This window comes from Thamnophis elegans, chromosome 1 (genome assembly GCF_009769535.1).
Source record: "Thamnophis elegans isolate rThaEle1 chromosome 1, rThaEle1.pri, whole genome shotgun sequence".
In the NCBI taxonomy this organism is placed as follows: Eukaryota; Metazoa; Chordata; class Lepidosauria; order Squamata; family Colubridae; genus Thamnophis; species Thamnophis elegans.
The window spans coordinates 69,531,396-69,557,936 of NC_045541.1; the positions used below are offsets into that span (position 1 = coordinate 69,531,396).

General features: G+C 41.1%; 2 protein-coding genes across 6 annotated transcripts in view; one reads left to right on the forward strand and one right to left on the reverse strand.

Moving 5' to 3' along the window:
• Nucleotides 1-2,810, forward strand: part of COL18A1 (collagen type XVIII alpha 1 chain) — a 194,795-nt gene extending 191,985 nt beyond the window's left edge. For both annotated transcript variants that reach the window (XM_032219441.1, XM_032219432.1), the window contains one exon: nucleotides 695-2,810. In XM_032219441.1, the coding sequence (XP_032075332.1) occupies nucleotides 695-908 (214 nt within the window). In that variant the 3' untranslated portion in view covers nucleotides 909-2,810. The remainder of the gene's footprint in view (nucleotides 1-694) is intronic.
• On the reverse strand, nucleotides 1,128-24,705 carry SLC19A1 (solute carrier family 19 member 1). 4 transcript variants are annotated; one of them, XM_032219467.1, is made up of 6 exons: nucleotides 24,520-24,705; nucleotides 14,264-14,579; nucleotides 7,968-8,724; nucleotides 6,763-6,955; nucleotides 5,925-6,066; nucleotides 1,128-4,266 (listed from the first exon to the last, which is right to left on the reverse strand). In XM_032219467.1, exons 2-6 carry the CDS (start codon nucleotides 14,438-14,440, stop codon nucleotides 4,072-4,074), a joined length of 1,464 nt encoding a protein of 487 aa, XP_032075358.1. In that variant the 5' UTR covers nucleotides 14,441-14,579; nucleotides 24,520-24,705; the 3' UTR covers nucleotides 1,128-4,071. The 4 variants fall into 4 exon arrangements, with proteins under 4 accessions (XP_032075358.1, XP_032075344.1, XP_032075353.1 ...); XM_032219453.1 differs by lacking the exon at nucleotides 24,520-24,705 and adding an exon at nucleotides 23,835-23,978; XM_032219462.1 differs by lacking the exon at nucleotides 24,520-24,705 and adding an exon at nucleotides 23,721-23,828.
• Between the last annotated feature and the right edge of the window lie 1,836 nt (nucleotides 24,706-26,541).

Here is a 26,541-nt window from a genome sequence, read left to right on the forward strand (position 1 = left end):
TGTACAGCCCTTTAGCAACATTTGTATTTGTAAAATTATTTGTAGAATTTGGTCCAAAGCAGAGAAGTTTTGTGTGAAGCCACTGTGTGGCCCCAACCTATTTTTTTCCTTTCCCTGAGGATAGGGGATAGATATTAAGATTTGCTCAGATTTTCTTTAACATTATGGCGCATGAGTAGTGATCATAACAGTTAAGATACTATTAAGCACAGCAAAGCCTACACAAAATCCACCAACCAAGGAGGCAGAGTTCATGCATCAGATTAAGCCATAGGATGGTTACACTGTTATGAGCCTAGCCACTACCCTTAAAACTACGATTTATCCCTTATTAAGTTGCACTATTAAGAGCCATGGTGGCACAGTGGTTAGAATGCAGTATTGTAACCTAATTCTGCCAACTGCCAGCAGTTTGATCCTGACTGGCTCAAGGTTTAATCAGCCTTCCATCCTTCCAAGGTTGGTAAAATGAAAAGCCAGATTGTTGGGGGCAATAGGCTGACTCTGTAAACCGCTTAGAGAGCTGTAAAGCACCGTGAAGCGGTATGTAAACCTTAAGTGCTATTGCTATTGCTACTGACCCAGCCAAGTACAGTTGACTCAGTTATAGCTGAACAGTAACATAGAAGGGTATATGAACACAGTCATAGTGCTTCTATGTGTGAAATGGCCTTGACGTGAGGGTATTTTTCAGGCCGCAGAAGTACGTGTGGCACGGCTCCGATTCCAAGGGACGGCGGCTAACAGAGAGCTACTGCGAGACGTGGCGGACGGATGACACCGTGGTGACTGGCCAGGCTTCCTCGCTGGCATCAGGCAAGCTGCTTGAACAGAAGAGCAACAGCTGCAGAAATGCCTTTATTGTCCTGTGCATCGAAAACAGCTTCATGACATCTTCCAAGAAATAGAACCCCTGAATGTGCTGATTGCGAGTGGAGGCGGGGAGTCCAAATGTCCCCCTTTCTGCAATGGGGAGCAGGCAAGAGATTCCTTCCCCTACACCATCAATCAGAATAATGTGTCCAGCCACTTTCATAATATAGCATCCACCAAGCAGATAAATGAACAAGAAAGCCAAAGAGCGTCTTCTTATGAGTCCAGCACAGATCTGATGCTGTGTTTTTTTGTTGTTCTCGTCTCCTCTTGAGCACCACTGCTGGAGGGGCTCAGACAGGGCAGGATTTGTGTGCAAGGCAAGTCTCCAGGCAAATGCAGCTCCCAAAATGGTTCTGATTCTCTCTCTCTCTCTCCTGCCCCTGTGTAAAATTTCCTGTTTCCCATATCACCTCCCTTTCCCTCTTGCCTTTCTAAATAGTCCACCCGTTCTTTAAAAGAGAAAACCAAGGTGGAGTGTGATGTCAGAAGATCTATTTATTTGCATTGACTTAGTACAAGAAGTCTTCCCCAAACACGGGAAGTGCTGAGGAAAACGTTGCCTTTGGAAGCCCTGATGGTGAGCATGTTGAATCCCAATAACTTGGGTTCCATCTGCTCTTCTATGAGGGGCATGGAGCTAAAGGAAACATAGGATCTTGCTGAAAAATTCAGGACCAAAGTTGAGAGTTTTATACCCCCACCCCAGGCAGGCTTTCCTGCACCTGCCCCACATTATCTCAAAAACTTTCTTTTTTAAAAAAAAAATTGCCTTAGCAACTGCCAGCCGTCTCAGCTGCTTTTGCTTTTTAAATTTCAGACACAGAAGGAAGTAATAATGCTCCCTTCAAAGGCTATTTACAATTCCTGATACACAGTTTACTACAACATCCTTTGCAAAAACAGGGTCAGAAGAAAGAGACAAAGAACACTTAGTCCTTATTAGGCACCATTCTTCCTTTAATTGCTCATTCCTTGTTCTTCAAAGAGGCAAAAGGGTTAAAAGGAACCACCTTAAAGGTAATTTAGATGTAGGATTTTCCTTAGAGGGCTCTCCTGGAGGGGAGCACAATCCGAGCAAAGTTGCCACACACAAAAAGAATTTATATTTGTTCCTTTATTGAGGATTTTTGTTGTTGTTAAAGATGTTTTTCTTCTCTGCCTTGCAGGGAAGTTGCCAATTTTTTTTTAACCTCTGCCCAGCATTTGCCATACAAATTGGGTTACAGAAAAATATGGAGAGCCCCAGAGTTCCCATTAGTTATCAGAGCCCTGCCAATCTTGTTCCCTGGCCCTGCTGATAGCAGCCACCTCTTGGAGAGAGAGTTTGTTCCAGGCCAATCATCCCATTCACCTTCAAATCTCAACTACAAAATAACCAGGGAACACACAGCGGGGGCAAAAGCAGTTGCCAGGTAACAGTGGATTAGACAAGAAAGCCAAATGCACCCACAAGGAGCTGCCTTCAGCATGTCACATCGGGTTAAGTCAAATCCTGACGAACCCCACCTCCAGCGCTAGTGCAGGCTTGGAGGTTCAAATCAGTTAAATGCTGTTTGCCACCCCTCTCAAACCAAAGTTAAAGGAGACCCACTCCTCTAGTCTTCCTCTGCTCCTAATACTGGGACAGGAACCATGCCTACACATTCCAAAGCATTATTTCAAGGGGTGGAGACCTCTGGAGCACAGGCTGGGGTTGTGTCTTAAGTGCTTCCTTCCCCTATAAAAGCATGGCTGGATTCCTGATCCTGGCTTCAGCCTTTTCAAAAGCCATCTTAAGGGCAAGTCACAGCAAAACAGCTTGGCATCTCTCCTCTGCATGTAGACTTAACCGCTATGGAAATGTCTCATCCACATCACCGGTCTTGCATTTTGGTGTCCAAAACTCAAGCCAGGCTGATGCTTGCTCCGTATCCATCCATTTGAGTTGTTTTTTTTTTAAAAAAAAACCAAGGTGCTAAATTCCTACCTAAGCTTTGTTTTTATTGTCCTAACAAAATGTTATTACTGCAGTGGGGAAAATCCATGCAAGTCCATACAGTCAGTTTTTTTTTACTGTCTACTGTATTTTGTGACATTTTAATGCAGTTTTAAAAGCCTGTGGACCTTTATATCTTTGTCAGTTGCGTGTTGTGTATTATAAACTGTTTTCTAAAGGCACTGAATAAAGGAAAGTATCCTCCAGACTGTTGCATTGGGTCTTTACTGAAATCTTAAACCTGGCCTGGAGCATAAGAACTGGTGACAGATGCTTCTGGGTATCTGTGAAGCAGAGATACCAGCATCTGGGGAGCTTCAGTGTTGAAACTACGACTCCTAAGCCATAAGACTTGCTGCATCTTTTAAATTAAAAAAAAATTGCATTGTAAACTATAACTGTGGACATATTCAACAAGCTTAGAAATATATACAAGCTGCTGCTTGAAATGCCTCTGCTTATGTTCTGACCTACTTTCCTTTCAAATCGTGCTTCTCCAGCGGGCTCCTGAAGGGATCACGTGAGTCAGCTCCATAAAATGAAAAGAAATGCTTGGGTTTTGTGAAAGAGGAGCACAAGCATCAATCAAAAATGCAAGCTCTTGGTTTCTAAATGAATTGGAAGATTGGATTGTCTGGTTCATTTTGGTCCTATCTTAGTATTTTCATGAATTTAAGGGCATTTTTAAGCCTGGTAATTTCATTCTTTGCAATATGTTTTCTGAGTGTGGCAATTACAATCATCAGGGGTCAAATACGAAAAGCATCTGTTTTCCTATAAAGGGGAAAACAGAAATGTGTCTCGCGTTACTACGAATCGCATCACAGTATATTAACCAGTAGCAACATTAAAAGTGCTTTAGTCTCGATGCTCTGGTGACTGGCAAATTTACACGACAGAACTAGGAAGATAAATGTTTAAAGGCAAATTCACACAATCATAAAATTAAGTGCCCAATTACAATATTGGTAAATATTATTTCAGTGTAACTTGGCTCAAGAAACAGGGAGAACTGTAGCTGCCAGAAGAGTCAACTGCATCAACGTTGCATTTGAAACCAAGCAAGCTTTTCTCTGAGCTACAGAGCTCCAATATTGTGAAAATAGGGATGCATTGACTTTGATAAGTGCTGATTGTCACGAGAGCTGCACTGGTCTCATCTCAACTGAGACCTTGCAGGAAAATCCATCTCCATGTACGTACATAGATTGGGGTATTTCTCAGGCTTTGGAACTAGCCAGTTCCGGGCTTCCTTCCTTGTCCACGTTCTCCTCCTCAACTGGGCTGCAGAGTTCCTTGGCTGGTGTGGTCTCTTCTTGGGGTGTCTTGCAAGCGTTGTGCCTTGCCATCATGTACACAAATGACAAAAGATACAGCGTGGCCAGAACAGTGAAGTAGCCAAAGTAAACGTTGAACTGGAAGAGGAGAAAATGCAGGAATATTTTGAGAAAGAACAATACCTTTACTTCATTAACCTCAATGCAAACAAACACACAAAAATGAAAGCATCAATCCACTTAAGGATTGAAAAGAAGGACCATTAAAAGAATAGTATAGGTACTCCTCGACTTACGACCACAATTGAGCCCAAAATTTCTGTTAAGTGAGACATTTGTTAGGGGAGTTTGTCCCATTTTACGACCATTCTTGCCACAGTTGTTAAGTGAATCATTGCAGCTGTTATTAACACAGTTGTTAAATGAATCTGGTTTTCCCCATTGACTTTGCTTGTCAGAAGGCTGCAAAAGCTGCTCACATGATCCCAGGACACTTACAACCATCCTGAATATGAACCAGTTGCCAAGCATTTGAATTTTGATCACGTGGCCATGGGGGTGCTGCAAGTCTTAAGTGTGAGAAATGGTCACGTTTTTCAGTGCCGTCGTAGCTTTGAACGATCACTAAACGTGTTGTTGTAAGTCGAGGACTAGCTGTAAAAGGGCCTTGAAATTGGCTCGGCTCAATGGGGCCATTCAGTGTACCACCCTACTGCCCACAGTGACCATCCAGATGCCTCTTAAAAATTCTTCCAGTTTGCTCGCAGGGTCATTTTTTATCCTCCAGAGCCTCCAGGGAAGCTCTGGAAGGCCCCTGAAGGCTCTGGAGGGATAAAACTGGCCTACAAGTAAACCGGAGTCCATTCCCAAACTTCCGGTTTGACCAGAGGGCTGGGTTTTTTTGCACTCCGGAGGCTTCAGAGAAGCTCCTGAAGCCTCCGGAGGGCTTTCGGGAGGGGGGGGGGAGGCTGTTTTCGCCCTCCCCAGGCTCCTATAAAGCCTCTGGAGCCTGAGGAGGGCGAAAAATGGCCTCAAAAAAGGCTGAAGTCAGCAGGCCAATGCACACATGTGCCCTGGCCAGCTGACAGGGCAATGCCTTGTGTGGCCTGACAAATGGCTCTGCATGCCACCTGTGGCATGTGTGCGCCATCCCAGACCTAGAGCAATGATGCCGAATTTTTTTGTGCCCAAACCAGAATGTACGTGCATGTAAGTGCACTGGAAACCTGAAGACCAGCTGGCCGGCATGCCATGCAGGTTTTTTTGTTTTGTTTTGGGCCATTTTCAGACCATTCTTTGGCCATTTTTGGGCCTTGGTTTTGGCCGTTTTTGGGCCATTTTCAGGCTGTTTTCCAGCACTCCGGTACCTGCAAAGAGCACAGTGCACGCGTGCGCCAGAAACCAAAAGAGCAGCTGGCAACAGCACGCCTGCCCACAGACAGGGCTATGTGCCACCTCTGGCACGCGTGCCGTAGGTTCACCATCCCAGACCTAGAGTGCCTGAACACAAACACAAACACTGGCCCTACCTAACCATCAGCAGTCAGACCCAATCTCCTTCCTGTGAACACAGAGAAGAAGGAAGAGGGACATGCAGAGGAATCTTGCCACCTGGGAAAAATGGGAAAGCCCCACTGTGAGGAGTTATCTATCTCCACACAAGCTTCCAAACAAAATTGTTGGTCAGGGGCAACTTTTATATGGCTTCCCATAACAGGCAAGGCAAAGCCTTCCTGATAGGCAGCTTCCACTGAACAAGGAGCAGCTAAGGTAACTGTAGAGTAACTTTTCCTTACCTGGGAATGGACTGGGAGAGCCAGACCTCTCTTATCGGTTATGATGATAGTGATGATGGTTTTGAGAACTGTGGCAAGGAAAGTATTGACACCAAACACCAGAGCACAGAGTTCTTTGGACAGCGAAGATGCGATCTGGAAGCTTCAGTCAGAGAGAGAAAACAAATTAGCTTTGTGCCACTTCAAAATATCCTGAGCAGAAAGAAGACACACATCCTGGGTAAGGGATCAGCTTTTGGCTGGATTCTGCTGATTTGTTGAAACATCTTGGCAAACGAGGGTCACCCACAATTGCTACTGTCAGTTTTATTTAAAGTCTCAAAATGTTACAGCAGACTCTTCCATCCTCCTCCTGATATTTATAATACACCAACAAAATGTGCAGGATTACAGCCAACCCATCTGAGGACAGCAAACTAGGGAAGAGGATGCTACCGCAATACATACTACTGCTATAAATTTGTGGGAGGAGGGCCCTTAGAGGGAAAAACCCCTGGAAAATAAGATATTTAGAAGACAAAATTATTTGTCATCATTATTAGCGAACTATTTTCAGATTAGGTGCATTAACCCATTGGCCTGGTAAGATAGTAGGAACATCTGATCCAGTATTTTTCAGTTTTAACATCCTTACAAAAACCCTGCATTATCCTGGAATATTGCACTTTGTTTGGATCTCGCTCCGTGTGCAACCGTGTAACTTTACAGACACGTGGATGATAGCTCTCGCTCCAATGCTGAACTAGTTTCCTAGGTTGGCTGGCGGAAGCTCTATGTATCCATTTTTACCAGTGTAAAAATGTAAATTTAGCTGTCAGTTCTCACCACCATCACTCACATGGCTATAGGCACAAGAAACTGGTAGGAGCCCCTGAAGAGGACATAGGCCACATAGCACAGCCAAATATTGGCAGTTGTGTTCATCAACAACAGTAGGCCTGCCTGGACTGCTGTCACAACCCCAATCACCAGTTTTGACCAGAAGGCCCATCGGATCTTCACAAAGCCAGCAGAAAAAGCAGTGATGGCACCTAGGAAAACACAAATGATTGTCAAGAGGAGACAAGTCCTTTATAGCTAAACCGGGCTCTAGTTTTCTATGCAGTATTCTACCTTCTTCTGTGATGAAGCAGCCATAGTATACCAGAAATGTCATGGGGGGGAAATATCCTTAAAACTAAATTTGACAACTTTCTGATTTAATGGAATGCGACTCCAATTATTCTGCATCCATTCATTATAGCTGACACAAATATCAACTACATATAGGCTATTCAAGGATGTTGACTCACTTTGAATAGCATACAGGTAAATAGATTTTGTCCAAGGCCTGAGATACGATGAATCAAAGTGAATGCATTCGGACTCACATGGATTTTAGGATAGTGTAAATTAATTGGGGGGGGGGGGTAAAGTTCCAATTTAAGAGGGTTATGATTGCAGTAGAACTGTTGTGAAATAATATAAAAAGAAATATTTCAGGGAAATATCTGAGTTCTTTTTATAAAGTATTGATCACTTCTTCCAATGGTGGTTTTTTTTCTTGCTGGAAGTGGTGCTTCCCTATCTTTTTGACTTAAGATGACATGAACTGAGCCTGTAATCCCTGTCATTAGTGAACCAGATAAGATGTTAATTTTATATGCTTGGCAATGGGGGAAGTTGCATACCTAATAGGATTTGACCAAGCAAAAGCACACTCACTGAGGGTTTAGCACCTTGGCTATGTTTCCCAACCACTTTCTATGCAAGGTGACTAACACAGGCCATCTCATCATTCCCAAATGATTTTTACAACAACAGCTGCAGATTTCTTAGTTCTACAAGAATGGGAATCACAACCAAATAATTATAGAATATCCGCGATGACCTTAGTATGAACAACAGAACCTGCCTTTGCATGAAGCTGCTTAGGGCAGTGGAATTGGATAGTCTACTTCATTATTAGTGGAGCTCCTGGTTAGTCCTTTTAGGGGGCATAGCAGACTAAAAAGACAAATACATAAAATCCAACTACAGAAGACGAGTAATATCCATATATACCAAGCAGGGTAGAAACAGCTTCCACTCCACCATTGTAGACCTTTCTGTTGTCCTTTGTGGGATATATTTCATTCCATAAAATATGCACATAATAAAGCATCAGATAGTAGCCAGCAGAATTGAATATCCACCAAAGGGACCAAAGTCTCAGCTGTGGCTTTCGTACAATAATGCCCAACTCCTTTACCATCCGGAATAAGACCAGATTTTTCCAGGAAGAGATCTTATACCACATGGGCTCTCCTGCCCCAGGGTTCATTTTGTCCAGTTCTGAGGGCGAGGTACCATTACACCAGCTCTTGCTCCTGTTGAAGAAGAGGCTGCGTTTCGGACGCTTCAGGAAGAGGGTCAAGACTAGCCCAAAGCACATGAAGCCCAATGAGATATAATTCACTGTCATGAAGGTGGTGCCTCCAACTGTGACACAGAGTTGTCCCACCACGGAACTGGTGAAGACACCCATCAGCACGGAAGACCGGGAATAACTGGCCATGCGCTGATAGCGTGACGGAGTGACCAGGGTGAAGATGTAGGAGGAGTAGGCTATTCGCGTAGCCATCGTGATTCCATAGAAGAACTCCATGAACTGCATGGCAATGATGCTGGTACCAAAGATCAGCAGCAGCCAGATAGCAATGTGGCTCAAGCTCTGTAGCACCAACATTGGCTTGTACCGCAGATAGTCTGTGAGTAGAAAGATGGGCACTAATACTGCCATGTAAGAATACGACAGGACAGGTGTTATTTCATTGGTCACCTGCAAGAGAAAACCAAACAAAGTGCAACTGATTTAGGCTAGTGAGTAAACCAGAGGGATAAAGAATTCTAGTATGAAAGAGGTCACATGCATTTTCACCTTATCTCACCTATATTCTAATCATCTATGGCAGGTCCCCCTCCTTCATGATTTACTAATAATTTGGGTGCTTCTTACTCACATTCTTTTTTTTAGCAACAGGCACCAAGACTTATTCTAGGTACTAGCCATCCTGTGTTTGGGAAGCTGGAAACAAAACAACTATACAAGAAGGATCAGCTGATTCAGGGACACCAGGGTTGGGATTGGAGTATCCATAAGAGAAAGAAGCCTCCATAGCTATAAGAACTTGATGGAATTCTGGATGAATGGAAATACATTGATCATTGGGTGGGCAGGACTGAAAGGAGAAAACAAAGATTCACAACTAACCCAGAAAGCTATCAAACGCTAGATTATGTCCTAGTTCATCAGACAAACCATTTTTAATCAAAATTCCTAGGGATGAAATGGAGTTGTCCACAACGGGAAATGAAATGACAGCAGGTAGCTTATAAAAGAAGGCAAAGCACCTTCAAAAAGTAAGGACCATGGTGGCTGAAGGGGAAAAGGGGGGGGGGGAAATCTCCACTCAAATGTTGAAGACAATTATTTGGAAGAATACCTCCCATCCACCCCCCGTTTATGGAAATACAAAGTATAGGAAAACTGAAAGCTGCTTTATACCAAACCAGACCATTGTTAGATTGGTAATATTTCTTGGACATTTCACACTAGAATTTTTCATGTTTTGGTGTCTTAGGAAACCGCCTCCACCCCCATCCCCTTTAGTTTTTCCAAACGTTCATTCTGAGATCTCCGCTCTGGTTGAAATCCACACGTATTTCTTGTCAAGGAGGTTGATTAAGCTTCTTACAGTTGCTTTAGACTGGAATTTGACGTGTTTTAGCCATGGCAACAGAATAGCAGGAGACTCTGAACTTTGACCGGACTGAATGTGCTGACCAACCCTGCTCCTCTAAATCTCCCACAGACAGGAGAGTGGAAATAATATTAAATTTCAGTGACAAGAATGCCAAAGATTTTGATTCAAGAGATCTTTCTCTGGACCATCTTGTCATTTTAAAAAAAAATATCCCATAGAATTTCCCCAGCCTGATATCTCCCAGAGGTAATTTCTCTTCGAGCGTTCTTCCTTGGAATTTGGGGAGGCGAAGTCCAACTTTCTGACATACTCCAGGGGGAAGAATGGTATGTAAGAATATACTTCAGGAAGGATGAATAATTCCTTTTCCGTAACTCAAAAGTATTATCAGCCCTGTTAGCATGAGATCACTACAACTTGCCATCTGGTACTTTATCATTCCTCTCTCTTCTACCTTCAAAGGACGTGACCATTTGTTCTGGTCAAGACGTTTGGGATATTTTAGCAAAAGTAGCTGAGCACAGTTTACAAATGGAGTTGATGCAGAATATATGATGCCTCCTCTATCTTTGGATTCATATATCTATACTTCTAGATCAGGGATGGACAACCTGAGCTCCAGGGATCAATTGGCTGGTAGATGAATTGATTTGCAGGATTGGAGCCCCTTTGAACCACAGTGGCTGAAAATCAGTGACATGATTTGATGGCACTGAGGTAAGGAACAATGAAAAACAATAGCACAAACCGAAGAATTTAGGCTTAAATTTAGTGACGAATGCCCTCCCCAGCTGCTCTCCCTTCCAAAACAGGACAAAATAAAGTGAATACATCAGCTCCACTAATAGCTATAGTTCTGCCTAATGTGGTACCCAGATTCCTCAGAAATAATGAAGTCCTTCACCCTGCAAAACATTGCCCATCATGAAATGCCTTCAAACCCCATTCCAACCTTTAGCACAGGGGTGTCAAACTGGTGGCCTGCAGGCCAGATGCGTCACACGCAGGCTACACCCACCCCAGCTCCGTGAATGGAAAAAATGCCACAAAAGTCATGTGATGGCAACATAACGCGGTGAGTTTAACACCCGTGCTTTAGCATATTCAGCCGTGAATCTTCTCTTATAACTCCATCTGAAAATGTCTTCTGATATTGCTTGCCTATTGAGATATTCGCTCTGGTGTCTTTTTAATATCAGGCCAGCCCGTTTCTCTTGCTGAATAATTTTTGTAACTACAGGTAGTCGTCAGCTTACAACCACAATTGAGCCCAACATTTCTGTTGAATTTTGCAGCAAAATGAGTTTTACCCCATTTTACGACTTTTCTTGTCACCATTGTTAAGTGAACCGTTGCAGTTGACAAGTAAGTAGCCTGGCTGTTAAGTGAATCTGTTTCCCCACTGATTTTGCTTGTCAGAAAGTCACAAAAGGGGATCATATGAGCCTGGGATACTGCAACCGTCATAAATATGAACCAGTTGCTCAGTATCTGAATATTGCTCACATGATCATGCGGATGCTGCAAACATTGTAATTGTGAAAAATGGTTCATGTCACATTTCCCAGCGTCGTTGTAACCTTGAACGATCACTAAATGAACTATTGTAAGTTGAGGACTACCAATAGTTTATTAATTTAATTAGTACTTGCAATACTGTGTGCCAGGGAAGTTATTCTTTGGGTTTTCATATTTTAAGTAACTTTTATTGCTGGCTGTTTTTAATGTTTTAATTGGTTGAGTTTTAATATGATTTTATATGTCTTCATTTTTGACGGAGCTACCCAGAATTGGTTGAAAGATGGTCAGCTATATAAATGTTTTAAATAAATTTAAATAAATACTTTGCCCCCAAAACTTCTGCTATTGGACAGATTAAAGTGAAAATTCTACTCCACAACTCTCCACCCATTATAGCAATAGCATTTAGAGATATACCACTTCATAGTGCTTTTACAGCCCTCTCTAAGCAGTTTACAGAGTCGGCCTATTGCTCCCAACAATCTGGGTCCTCATTTTACCCACCTCGGAAGAATGGAAGGCTGAGTCGACCTTGAGCCTGATGAGATTCGAATTGCCAGATTGCAGGTAGTCGGCAGTCAGCAGAAATAGCCTGCAGTACTGCATTCTAACCACTGCACCACTGAGGCTCTTTTATGATACACAGCACTAAAAAAAAGAGGTTTCCATAAGTCAGGAGTGATCCCCCCCCCCAATCAGACATCTAACTCTGCTCTCAGCATGCGAAAAAGCTGCCATGCACTAATTGATAACCTCAGGTGCTGAGCATTCACTCATCCAAAAGCACAGCAGTCAGGCAGAATGAAGTGTTTGGGAACAGATAACCTGTGTATGATTGTTTTTTGCCAAAACGACAAGAGCTGCCAATGTCCCAGAGAGACCTCACAAGGGATCGGAGAGAAAATAGACCTTGCTCATTACTAAAAGAAGATCAAGTGTTCAAATAGAAACTTAATGAAACCAGAGCAGCAGGTCACAGCCACCTACACACAGCCATTGCAAAAATCCACCTTTGGGGAGGGCAGTTAATTCCTCATTCTAAGCTTTCGGTTCTTTAAAACTACTAAATAGGGAAATGCATAGAACATTAAGTGTTTGAAATATTTTTTAAAGAAACAAAACAGTAGTATAGTAGCTAGTTGAGAGATTGGTCAATGGATTCTTAGGAAAATAGCCTGGAAATAAATATTAATCTGTATTTAGAATGTTTATTTAAATAAAACAATACCTGGGAGGTACCCAACCTTATAATCATTTTTATAAATGCTTATACTGCTATAAAAATAGTTATACTCAGCTTTCTACTTAAAAATGAGTGGAACAATGTAGTGTGTATATTAAAAATCAGTATCTCAAGCTCCCAGGAGTCTTCCGCGGTTCTACCACAAAACCGCGGACGACAAAATCGCGGTCGACGAAAGCGCGTATGTGACGTCATCACAGCGCGACGAAAAAGATCGAAAAATGTAAAAATAAAGCTAAAACCTTCCCCTAACCCCCCCAAACCTAACCCTAAACCTAACCCTAAACCTAACCCTTAACCTAACCCTAAACCTAACCCTTAACGTAACGAAAAACCTAACGCTAACCCTTAACCTAACGCTAAACGTAACGCTAACGCTCTAACCCTAACCCTTAACCTAACCCTAACCCTTAACCTAACCCTTACCTTTATGTGAATCGGCTTGCTGTAATTTAATTTTTATTTCAATTTTTCGATCTTTTTCGTCGCGTTGTGATGACGTCACATACGCGATTTCGTCGACCGCGCTTTTGATGGGTCACGGTCTTCCGCTACTTAGGAATAGCAATATCACTTAGACTTATATACCGCTTCACAGTGCTTTACAGCATCTCTAAGCAGTTTACAGAGTCAGCATATTACCCACAACAATCTGTGTCCTCATTTTACCGACCTTGGTAAATGTTAAATGCAGCCTTTGGTCGGCTCGATTTTACTCAATCCATGGAAATAGCTGCGAATAACCATTCATTTGATTAAGGCAACAGTGCGACACTCAAAATTTAGCCTTCCATCAGCTCATCAATGGAGTCAATATCACAGTTTGGAATGGGATGAAAAAGCTCCAAGCAAGCTAGAGAAATTGTTAATTGATTTCACTAAATTTAGGAGACCACCTGTAATTGGCACAAAGCATTAAATGAGGCAGAGTTACTACAGAATAATCACCGAGTCACTTCTACAAAAAAGAAAAACAGGAAAGAAAATGGTGAAGGAAAAGAAGGACAAAATAACTCCAAAAGAGGATGAAAACTTTACAAGGGTATATATTTTTGGTATTTTTAAGGGTTCTAATATGGGCCGTGTGATACCTTCTTCCAGGTGCACTGCACCTCAACTCCAAACATAGCCAACTTGGCTAAGAATGATGAGAACTGTAGTCCAAGTGTTCTGGAGGGATCCAGAACGGAAAGAATGGAATGAACGGTCACAGAAGCAATTGGATTAGGCATTTACTTTGCTAGCTTGCATTGTCAAACTATTTGCTGAATCAAAAGTTAAAATGTAAGTCTCCGCTTCAGATTATCAGGGCAACAGGCAGCAGGTCAAGCTGAGATTCCTTTCAGTTTTATTTTAACTGGGGAAAAAGGCAGGTCATCCCACTGCTTTATTATTGCAAAATAAGTTTTAATAACTACCATTACTGCATTAATATGTTGGAGCAGATTGCAAGCATACCCATACATTTTCTAATTTAACTCAGTAGCAACCTAGCTCTGTGGAATTCTCTTCCCATCTCAGCCCTCATGCTGGCCTTTAGTCACAAAAGGTCTATGTAGGTCCATTTGTTCCTAACCCAATCATCCCTCTTTGCTCCATCAGTCCATGATCCAAGAGCCAAATAAAAAGGAAGAAAAAAATGAGGATTCATCACTCTTTCCATGCACTGTTGCAACACACTCTTCCCTCCCTCCACTGTCCAATTAACAGTCATTCCTAGCATCTTGTCAAAACTATTGCTACTCAGAAAGTCTTCTGCAAGACCACTCAACACCCCACATTTCAGTGCATTCTTCACACCACTGCAACTAATCTATCCCTTGTGTGGCTAATATGTCAGATGACCTCACCATTTCCTTTGTGAAATTCTTCTCCGATCCCAGCAGGTAGGGTGTGATGAAACTCTCCCCAGGTCTAATCTGGCCCATGAAGCCGTAGAAACAGAGGTAGCCAACAAGGAACTTCCAGCGTGGGTCTGGTGGAGGGTCAGGAGGCTGTTTTTCCATTTTTTTAGCCTCTTCAGACATAACTCCCTGGTAGCTTCTTGGTCACTTTGAAAAGATTCTTTTCGGTGAAAGCCACAGTGCTGATTTACTGTTTGTTCGGTTTCTCTTTTCACTGCTGTGTAGAAACTCCAACATGCAGAGGTATGCCTCGCTGGTATGTCTGTAAAAAAAAGGGGGGGGGGGAAAGGAGAGAAAGTGGCACGTCAGAAAATTTCCTGGTGAGAAGATCACAAACTAATCCCTACCTTCATCTTGCCAGGAATGTGCTGGCTTTGCAATATTTCCTGAACAAAATTGTGCTCAGTTTCCACAAATGTCTTCTATGGTCTAGCAAATATTTACTTGATACTAGTGACCAACACAGTGGAATGTCAAGTCAACCAGGTCAGAATATTTCTTTTCTTTTCTTTAAAAAATGTTTTTTTTTTTTGAGGAAATCAGGAAACCCAAATAAAGAAACATGGAAAACTTTGGTGAAGCAAAGTTTATTCAGCTGTACTGCTATCTTTATAAATAATAACTAATGCTAATATCATTTCTTCATCTACTACATTGAGGACAGACAAGGAGGCCAAAAATGTAAGAGCATACAGGGTTCCTCACAATGGAGGAATGACTTGAACTACACATAAACTCAACACTACAATACAGAATAGCATTCTGTTATACTAAATTCTGGTACTGGAGAAGACTCCTGCAAGTCCCTAGGACTGCAAGGCAATCAAACCAGTCAGTCCTAGAGGAGATCAACCCTGACTGCTCTTTAGAAGGCCAGGTCCTGAAGATGAAACTCAAGTACTTTGGCCACCTAATGAGAAGGAAGGACTCACTGGAGAAGAGCCTAATGCTGGGAAAGATTGAGGGCAAAAGAAGAAAGGGACGACAGAGAATGAGGTGGTTGGATGGAGTCAATGAAGCAGTAGGTGTGAGCTTAAAAGAACTCCAGAGAATGGTAGAGAACAGGAAGGCCTGGAGGAACATTGCCCATGAGATCATGATGCGTCGGAGACAACTTCAACACTAACAACAATACTAAATTCTGATCATAATATTGCAATAATTACCAATTTAGAAAGTACAAAGACACCTTCAAGTCAACTTTGACATCTTGTGATTTCATGTTCATATCTGCACTTTTCTTGCCAATGCAGAAATATTTTCCTGTTGGCTTTTTTGTGTGCCTGTTTAGACTTTCCTGTCTAGCTTACATTGTTGAAATATTGTGGTAGTTTCCTACCTGTATTCTGCCTAATCTTGAAACTCAAGGAAAGTCAGTTGGTGCTACATCTGTGAACATTGATAATTAACAATTTCTTATTCACTCAGTTTTATCTCAGTTGAATCTTATTCTAGTTAGGGTGCTGTAATGCACTAGGCATAAAGCTGTCTTTCAAGGTTAACTGGAACTTTCAGCCACATCACATGGCTACAAAAAAGCTCTCACTAGCATCCAAGACAAGTCTGCCAAGAAAATTGTTGCTTAATGGTCAAGGAGAAAGTCCCAGTTTCTGTTAAAGACAAGAAAGGATTGGATAAGCATTACTAAGTGATGTAGATCAATGATTTAACTCAATAAAAGACATATTCCTATTTTTCTAAGAGTTACACTAGCAACTGCAATGTGTTGAACGGTCTATATTTCCCTACAGGTGAGGCATTTTCCCCACTAACAATTTATAGCATCCTCTAAAAGAGTGTTTTTTAAAATATTTTGCAATAGGATCCCTGACCACTTTTAAAAATTAGAGGATGCCAAAAGAACTTTCGTTTGTGTGGGTTAAATTTATCACTGTTTTACCATATTAACAATTGATGCAGTCATAGAATATTTATTGAATCATGTAAAAATAATATTAAACCCATTCTATATTAACATTAATAAAATATTTTTCATGAAAAGCCTTATTTTTAACAAATTTAAATAATGAGGAGAGTGATGTTAATGTAAGAGTTTATAAATATATTTAATATCTTATAAATAATTTTTATTTCAAAGACCCCTGAGATGGTCTTGGGGAATCCTCAGGGCTCCTTGGATCACATTTTAAGAAATACTGTCATAGAGTCATCCATTTATCATTGCCCAAAATAACAGCAAGGACATGCTTTCTATTATTTTTAACAACAGCTGGTTGATACTTTGATGAGATTACAAGTGACTAGTAGGAAAATAGCTTGAAACCTGGTACAAGAATGGCCTGAATAGTCAAGATCACACACTCAGGAAAGTTTTTAATTATTACCACAGGAACCTGCAAAGCTTGCAATTATTACATTTCAGTTACTCTTAATAAAGTTTTAAGGACTTTAGACTTAAGCTATATGACTATAAAGAGGAAAAAATCCCTAGTCACAAGCAGAAAGTATTTGTATCTAAAATTAAGGAAAATACTTAAAAATAGAAAATAGATGTTTTATCTGCTGCTTTCCCAGAACTCTACATACGCTCTCATTGAACAAATCGTCAAGGGTAGCTGTCCATCTTTTCCCGTGCCTATTCAGAAATAAGGCCTGTTCTGCTAAGAAGACAGATTAATGAAAATGGGACTACAATATGTATCAATTCACCTTCCCTGTTTTTGACAATATAGTGACAGATTTAAAATGTAATGCAATGTACTGACTGGCAAAAGTGAGAGATAACTAATGTACATCCTCTCTTATTCTCTGCCTATTTTCGCAATCTGTTTCAATATTATGGAATGGGTTTCAGTTTTCCTCCCAGAAGGAAAAACAACTCACCAAACTCTGTACAGTGTTTAAATCATCCTATAGAACTCAGTTCTATATGAAAGTTGTACAGTATATGAAAAATGGACCCTTCATTGCAGAATTGATGCTAGCAATTTGCTGCTGTTATGGTCCAACCATTAAAGAGAGAACTACTCTACACACATGGATAAAGAAAAGGCAGGGCAGTTGAATACCACACAGATTGATTAACAAGCCGTTGCGCATCATATGAGTTAATGGGGAAATGATCAAATATATCTCTTAAGAGATCCATATTGTAATTGGATCCCACCTTCAACCTCCTCCAGATTGGATTACATTATTTCATAGAGTCGTTACTCTGTTTTGCCTTTTGTTTACGTTTTACCCATTTATGGGAAAGCTATTCTCAGTTATTACCATCTCCTTTATAGACATCTTAACATATCTCTTAAAGAAAAAAAACATGAAGTACTGAACACGTGGAGATCTCTAGGAAGCAATTACTAATACTGGTTTTACTTCCCTCTGCTCCCAGTTTTTAAATCTGCTGCCCCTTTCTGTTTCCTAAAAAACCACTTTTGACTACACTGGAAGGTTTCACAAAGGCTTCAGTCATTCCAGGATCCACTCAAGTCTCCTCCAGCCTCTCCCCAAAGTCATGGAAAATGAATAGCTGAGTTCATTATATATCTCTGATAAGAGCTTTATAATGTGCTCAAGTTCTAAAGAATCAACAAAGCTTTACATATCCAAAAAATTACCCCACTCTTCAAGCATATTAGCATCTCCTCCAATCCTAGAAAGTCAAACTTTAAAAGCCACAAGAGCTCCCTTTATAAAAACAAATCATTGGATGCCACCTTCTAAAATTCTGAAATCCAGAGAAGTTGGATTTTTCTCACTACTGCTACATATTACCTGTATTAAGCCAAATAACTGCCTAAAAAGAAAGTGGCAGACTAGGTTTAACAAGTCAATTATTGCTTTGTCAATTTATTTCCTAAAAGGCCTCAAAATAGCATATACGAACGTTACAGGTGATCATCTCGGAGCAAAGTTCAAACCTGCTTAATTGCACAAGACAGAAATAAAGTCATTCTCCAAGTCAGTATGCACACCTCATTTTGTTGTGCTTCGCTTTATTGTGCTTTACAGATATTTGATTTTTTTTTTTACAAATTAACCTTTTTTTTAAGCAATAAAGTTTTTTTAAAATCATGTTTGCACACTATTTTTTTAGACCTAATGCTATTGCACACTTAGCAAACATAAATTTTATATGTACAGGAATCACAAATTTGTGTGAGACGAACCCGCTGTAACTGTGAGATATGCCTGTAGTCGCCTTTACCTCGAAAACAAACCTTTATTCTGATTCAAATATGTTGTATTTATGGTCAGCAATTTGATGCTAATTAAGCCTTTGCTATCCATTACTTTTTTTCTCTTAAATGTACCCTGCACTTAAGCCATTTGTATCTTCTGTTTTGTAAGCAGACCATGGATTACCATAGATAACATGCTTCTGAAGACTGGGGAAGAAGGCCTCACAAAGCATCAGGCCAGGCATGGCGCCAGCAGTGGGAACAAGAAGATGGCAATAGTCAGCTGGGGCAGTGGAGCACAATGAGGCAGGAGACATGAACGGCAGGGTGCCTGAGGCTGGGTTTGGGGTGGCTATAGCTGCCCAAGGTAGCTGCAGTTTCATGCTGGGCCATGGCTTCTTGCAGCCCTTAGAGAGCTGTGGCGTGCCACGTAGCCTCAGAACTGTGAAGCCTCAGGAGTGGCGTCTGGCTAATGACAGACAGGATTTGATTCATGACAAAACAGAGAATGCTGGATTGCCATCACTAAGTGATGTGTTCATGTAACATGGAGATTTATAGCAGCATCACTTAAGGATGGAAATCCTGTTCTCAAATGTAGCTCACAATATTGTAGTCCTTAGTAATGACTGGTTGATTAGTGATTGCTTGAAATTACAACTCATCCCCCCCTCCCCCAAAAGTGGCACAGTTCCAGCATTCCGATGGCGGTACTTCGCTTACAGTCACATGACCTAATTTTTGGCACTTGGCAACCAGGCTTTATGGCCAGGTGCAGCATTCTGTGTCCGTGTGAAGTGATTTACAATGAGTTTTTTTGCCAGAAAAAAACAAAACGTCCCTTAGAACGCATTGACTCACTTAACGACTGTGCTATTTGCTTGACCACCACTGCATTAGCTTTACAATCATGGCTTTCACTTTATGACTACCATGAAAAAGGTCGTAAAATCTGATCAATCATGTGATGTCTCATCTTACAACCATCATGGTTTACCATGGAAATTCCAGGCTCCGTTACGATTGTAAGTTGAGGACTACCTGTACCTGTACTCCAAATTAAATATGTCACATGCAGGTTTTTATCTAATTTTAACTATACTATAACTGTATCACGTACTGCAAAAAAACACATATCTTGCAAAATGGGTACAGAATAGTAAAATTATTGTATATGTAAACGGTGCTTTTTCAAATGGCAATTGGACTTTGTTATTTCCTTGAAAATGACCTTTTGCTTCTTCAGTGGCCTCAACAGCTCTCAGAAAGAGTACTAACAACCACAAGGGAATCTAAATCCTTCCATCCTCCTCTCCCCCAAACCACCCAGTCAAAACTGAAGAAGCTTCTTGGATGAGAAGCAAAATATCTTCCTTAAGGAGAAAACAAAGTCCAGTTTCCTTTTGAAAAAGCATCTAAGGTAACCATGACCTGGATGACTAAGAATCTCCATAGAAATTTAGTTATATGTGAAAGAAGATACCAACACATACAATCTATGGTATCTTATTAGTACATTTTTGTAATAAACCCCCAACTAGATTTTGGCTTGTGGAACTAATCAAAGTTAGGCTTGCTTAATACATGGATGAGGAACCACCAGAAAATAACAGGGCTATAAACTAGACTGGGAAGTTTTCAAAACATCCTAGCAGGAATCACTTGTAAACCAACTTTCATACTGTTTCCAATAAAGCTAGAGAGACGTCACTTACAGTACATGAAATCTCCAGAAGTTGACTTTAACCTGAAGGAGTTTACATTACATACTCACCATTAACTGATATAAATGAGGCTTGATGCCAAGGTAAACAAGTACAGGATTTTTGTCTTAGTCTGAAATCCTATGCCAATCTCTATGGGGTAAACAAACTCAATGCACTTATAAAAGCAGAGCAAATATGCTCCCAAATATACTGTTAATCTTTTCAAAACTTTTTTATTTAGAGGACACGGAATTGGTCTCCTTCAATAGCCATTAGAACAGCCTTTAAATAAAAATACTGAGTAGACTTCTACTTGATAGTGTCAACAGTAGGTCTGAATTTTTCATGACTAACAAGCTTCATTGATTCTTATGAATTTATTCTGTAGTATGGATAAATCTGAATGTTGTCCAATGATGTTGTTCTAAATTAAATGAAAAATTCCATATTGCTGTAAAATTAAAACAATGAGTGTATTTGAATTGAAGGCACTTGGGTCTTTCTCCACCCAAACACACATGAAGGCTCATGGAGACTCAGAACAAACATGCATATGTCAGGAAACTCTCAAAGAACTATCACCTGGACCATTAACTTCCAACTGAACATTAACCCTCGGGGTAACTGAGTCACTCATTTCCAATAATGCAGAGTACTCGGAATATAGGTTCCTAAAAAACAGATTTAAAAAAATGTTTATCCTACTTCAATTTGTAAGCCACGCAAGTTACATTTTTCAAACAATTGAAGAGGGTAATTCTATGGCCCTTCTATTCTGGCAGTCACTATAGCTTAGTTACCCCAGCTTGAGGCACTTGATGTATGAAATTTGTTTTTCCAGAGCACACAAGGCCTTTCCAATATTCTCTGTTATGAATGCCAGTTTGTTACTGGTCCCATTCAAGGCAGAAGCCATTCTTCTCCTTACATGATCTTACCAACTGACTATGACTGCCCAGCATCCGAACCACAGTTGGCAGGCACAAGGGAACAAGACTTCCCCCTGGCACCAGCCATAACTGGATGGCCATGTAATCCCTGAAGAAGGATGGGCTATGAGCTATTTCCCTGTAGTGTGGTGGATCTTATGACTGTAACTGAGTTTGGTCTGCTTTTTCCTTGAAATATAATAGGGTTTTATTACTGTTTCTTTGGCTGTTTGATTATTTGGATTTTTTTTCCAATTCTAAAGTGCAAAACAATTAGAGCTGCTTCTGTGGCTAGGTCAGCATTTTGCTGAAGTGTGTGATGTAGGAAGAAGTAAAAAAGTCATGATGGCACCCCTTTTTTATCTGTGCCACAAATATGATGCAGGTAGTCTTCGACTTACAACCATTTGTTTAATGACCATTCAAAGTTACAACAGCAGTGAAAAGTGACATGACCAGTTCTCACACATATAACCACTGGGGCACCCCACAGTCATGTGATCAAACTTCAGGTACTGGGCAACCAGGATGCATTTACAATGGATTGTCATTTCCAATCTTCCTAGGAAACTTTTGATAAACCAAGTCAATGAGGGAAGACAGATTTGCTTAACAACCGCATGATTTGCTTAAGAACCATGGCAGAAAGATCATAAAATGGGGCATGGCTCCTTAATAACATGGCTCCATTCCTTGCTTAGCAACGGAGATTGTGGACTCAATTATGGTTGTAAGTTGAGGATTAGCTGTATGACAAGGCATTAATTGCATAGTCACAGCTGCCATTTTGACTTTTATGAGTCCCCACCCTTGCAGATGTCCCTAAAATTGGTTAAATAATAAAAATTGTTTTCCCATAACATACAATATGTTCATTTTGTCAATTCAGCTCTCCATATTCCCTCCGGAAATTCATCTTAGTGTTGGTGGGTTATTTTTAACTTTTAAATTGTTTTTTCCTCTGTAATTACAATTCTCTATAATTCTGGTTTTGTTTTTAGTTTCCTTTTTTTCTATAACCATAGTTCATAAACTTTATCCTGGAAATCAGTTCCCGATTCCCTGAATTTTGCCAGTTTCAGAATTGTGTCATTTGTCCTGCAGGGTTTCTAGTTTAAATATCTGAAATAAACAGTTAAATAAACTCTGCCCAGTGAACATGTACAGAAACCGAGCCAGGAACCAGATAGCTAGATAAGGTTTATGGGGCAGCTTCTGGAAAGTAATAAACACAAAGGCAACAGTCAACTAGCCATCACCTGCAAGTCATTAGAAGTGGCTTAACCCCAATTAATCCTAGTAAGTATCATTTATGAGTGATTGCTTGCACCCCTATGCTTCTTGCAACAAAGATATGAATTTTGCTCAGTCAGAATTCAAGTCTAAAGTATTTATTGTAATAAAAGAAAAAATCATGCACTGTTAAACATGGCCAAGTTAAAAGACTAATCACAACCTATCTAAGACAGGACTCTCCACTTTGTCTCAGTCCAACAATTTTCTAGCAATAAGATAAAAATGTGTGACTTTAGAAGTTGTTGAACTATAACTCCCATTTTCCTGATTTAACAGGGCCTATGGTGAGATACTAAGAGATCTGGAGTACATTGACATCTGGAGGTCTTCATACTGTCCATATGCATGCTAGCACAATCATGTGCCAATTCTACACCAGCAGGTCTTGTCGGACTCCTAACTGGGCCATATATGCAACTGTGTATTATTGTCCAAAATCATAAAGCAGATCAGGATTAGTCACCCCCATTCTGTAGAAAAGATGGCGCACAGTTAACACTCATTCTGGCCTTTTTCCAACAGAGCACATAGATCGGTAGACAAAACAGCCTGTTGATCACGTGACACACCAAAGACCAAATATTCATTTTAACTTTATCATGCATGTTTGGCATATACTGCAACTACATTCCAACAATCTGAAACCACAACCTTAAATTGAAGAAGGTATAAATCTTTTGAAATGCAATGAAATCTATTGTGTGAAAACATGTTACAAGTAAACTGTCTAGACTGTCTAGAAAGGCTAAAGCCTCCTAATTTAGCTAGGTTTTTCAACCATGAATGGCTCTTAAATGCATGTATTATATTGTTATTGTGTCCTTAAAATATAACACAAACTGCATTTGATGAAGGGGGGGGGGGGTTTAACTGAACTTGCTGTATGGAATACCTGTTGAAAGAAGCCTAATTATTTTTAACATTCCAATTTTGTTGCCTTTGATACTTGTATCCAACTTTTTAAAAAAAATGTAAGAAAAGGCATAAAATTGATAATTAAACAAAATGTTTTTAATTCATTACTTCCCATCCGCAAATAAGATAAAGCTTTGAATACAATCACTTGCCCTTTCCTAATCTCCGTTTCCCAATAAGATTACCTCTGTGCACTCAGGACCAAATAGATGCTTCTGTCCCCTGTATCTTCTCTTTATCACAGAAGTAGTGAACAATTAGCGGGGATGCAAACGCGACAAACTAGATCCATAAGCACGTGTTGTGTACTATAGTCCAACTTAGTGGAAGTGCGCCTTGTTATTCTGCACCCAGTACACAGCAAATGATCACCATTCCCACGCACTCTCCCTCCCTCCTTAAGAAGATAAATAACCTGGATAAGGCACATCGCTGTCCTGCGGTTTCCAGGTGGCCCGTGGATATTCTCTGCCAGCCTAAACTGCCCGTTTCTCCGACGGGTCTCCGAAGTGTTCTGCCTCTGCCTTACCTCGCTCTTTTAATCCATTGGCTCGGCTTTATGAACGGGGCACGAGTCCCGCGTTTATTACGCGAGAGAGATTCCCTGGCTGCAGGCTCTTGCCTTACAGACCTATCGCCCAGACTAATCCGCAGTTGTCGCACGTGGAAGGCGGGAGGGACTCACGGCTCCTTGGGAAGTGTAGTTCTTACTGTGGGTAGGACAGGGCAAGAGCGCCATTAAACTACTATTCCCACAATGCAAGCAGGGCGGAAAAGGAGCGATAGAAATATGTGCGTGTATGTATGTATGCCTTGATCTTTAATCCAAGAAAACGACGCGTCCTGTTGGGAATAAAGTGATCATCGCGCTCCCGAATATTATCAGTCTGTTCTTACCCTCCAGTTGCAATCCACAACCATTTACTTGGTAATAACGTATAACATTGGAAGCCGCAAGTCACTGGCAGACCCACGTTGGGTGTGTTTATACAAAATCAAAACAACACTGCATTGTTATAGTCGTGATCCATCTTCCTAAGAGTTAAATGACTTTTAAAAGGCAAAGCGGTTTCTGTTAAGATTACGCATTCGTTTACTTTCAATATGCTTTCGTTTCTTTTTCTCTTTTTTAAGATAACACGGAGCAGCAATTATAAAGCACACACATGGGATGGGCATGGAAAGAAGGACAAACGACATGATATTTTACTTACAATTAAAGTAACACACATGGCCACAATCCATCCAATCCTCTCTTTAATCTAGGGTCTAACTATCTGAGAGCACTTCTAATGCTGACGTGAAGAGAATTCCATTTCCGGGCTCTTTATCATAGGATGCCTGCCTTGGGTAGTGAGGTTGTTGAAGGTTTTATGTTCTTGTCAAGGCTTGCCAAGGAACAGCCCATCTGTACTTGGTGAGTTACTTCCCTGCCCTTGTAGCCGCTGGACTTCTCCACTAGAGTTCACAAGCGTCCCATCTTTAATCCTTAGTTTAGCTGATGAAACAGGACAGAGTTGGTGCGCACTTTCTCTAACCTTAGACAAGCTTGTTTGCAGACAGTGGCGACTGACTCTTAAATTTACATTGCAAAGGAATAAGAACACCCTAGAGCCTGATTCTTTTTTATTGCTTTTCCATGCAGTTTCTTTACGGTACTACCGAAGTGGCTTATTGTTGCTTTCTTTGCAGATATTTTTTTTTCAACTTCCAGCCCTGGAATTCCCAGGAGTCACCCATTGAAAAGCCTCACTCTACATTGGCCAAAAAGAGAGAGCGGAGGAAAGCAGAGCTTTTGATCAGGAGATAGGAGAACGTTTTTTGCATAATGCTTTAATAACATTCTGAAATGTATCTTCAGCTTTAGATGCAGGACCCTTGCTCTTCCTAATGTCAGAAAATAAGGATGTTGAAAAGGGGTTTGGCAGCTTAATTTCCAATTCTCCTGCATTGGTCAGTTTCATTAATTTCCCCGTGCTTCCCCTAAATTAAGAGTCCACTTTAGGACTCAACTAACCTCCCTCTACTCTGGAACAGTTTTTCTCAGAATTGTGGCATTAGGAAGGGCATCTGGCCAGTAAATGCTCATCTCCATCCAGTATTACCGACTGGTAAGAGATTAGAGGATTGTAAAAAAAAAGGGGGGGGGCTCCCATAGGGTGCTTCTTTTGTATGCATTCATGCTCGTGCCTTTAACTTGGGGGTAAAGTACCACCAATATGCTGATGATACTCAATTGTATCTTTCTACCCCGTGCCAGCTCAGTGTAGTGGTGGACGTGATGTGCCGATGCCTGGAGGCTGTTAGGATCTGGATGGGGGCAAACAAACTTGTGCTCAGTCCCGATAAGACTGAGTGGCTTTGGATGTTGCCCCCGAAGGACTGCTTGGACAGTCCATCCTTAACCCTGGGGGGGTGAAAATTTACACCCCTCAGAGAGGGCTCGCAATTTGGGAGTCCTCCTGGATTCGCAGCTGAAATTGGAACATCATCTGTCGGCTGTGACCAGGTCGGCCTTTGCCCAAGTTCGTCTGGTGCACCAATTGCGGCCCTATTTGGACCGGGAGGCACTTCTAACGGTCACTCACGCCCTTGTCACCTCGAGGCTGGATTACTGTAACGTGCTCTACATGGGGCTACCCTTGAAAAGCGTTCGGAGACTGCAGTTAGCTCAGAATGCGGCCACGCGAGCAATATTGCGTGTGCCAAGGTACACCCACGTAACACCTGTCCTCCATGAGCTGCACTGGCCACCAATTGGTCTCCGGACTCAATTCAAAGTGTTGGTTATCACCTTTAAAGCCCTACATGGCTTAGGGCCAGGGTACCTTCGAGACCGCCTGCTGCCACATACTTCCCAGCGGCCAGTAAGATCCCACAGATTGGGCCTCCTTCAGATGCCATCAGCCAAACAGTGTCGGCTGGCAGGCCCTCGGAGGAGAGCCTTCTCTGTGGCTGCTCCGACTCTCTGGAACCAGCTACCCCTGGAGATCCCTGTTGAGGTCCAGCCCTGATTAGAATGAATGTGTGAGGGTGTTGCTGTTTTTAAACTGTTTTCTTTTATTGTTATGTGGGGTTTTTTTTACATTTTTTGTAAGCCGCCCGGAGTCCTTCAGGATTGAACGCCATATAAATATAAATAAATAAATAAATAAATAAATAAATAAATAAATAAATAAATAAATAAATAAATAAATAAATAAATAAATAAATAAATAAGAGTTTTTGACTCTTGG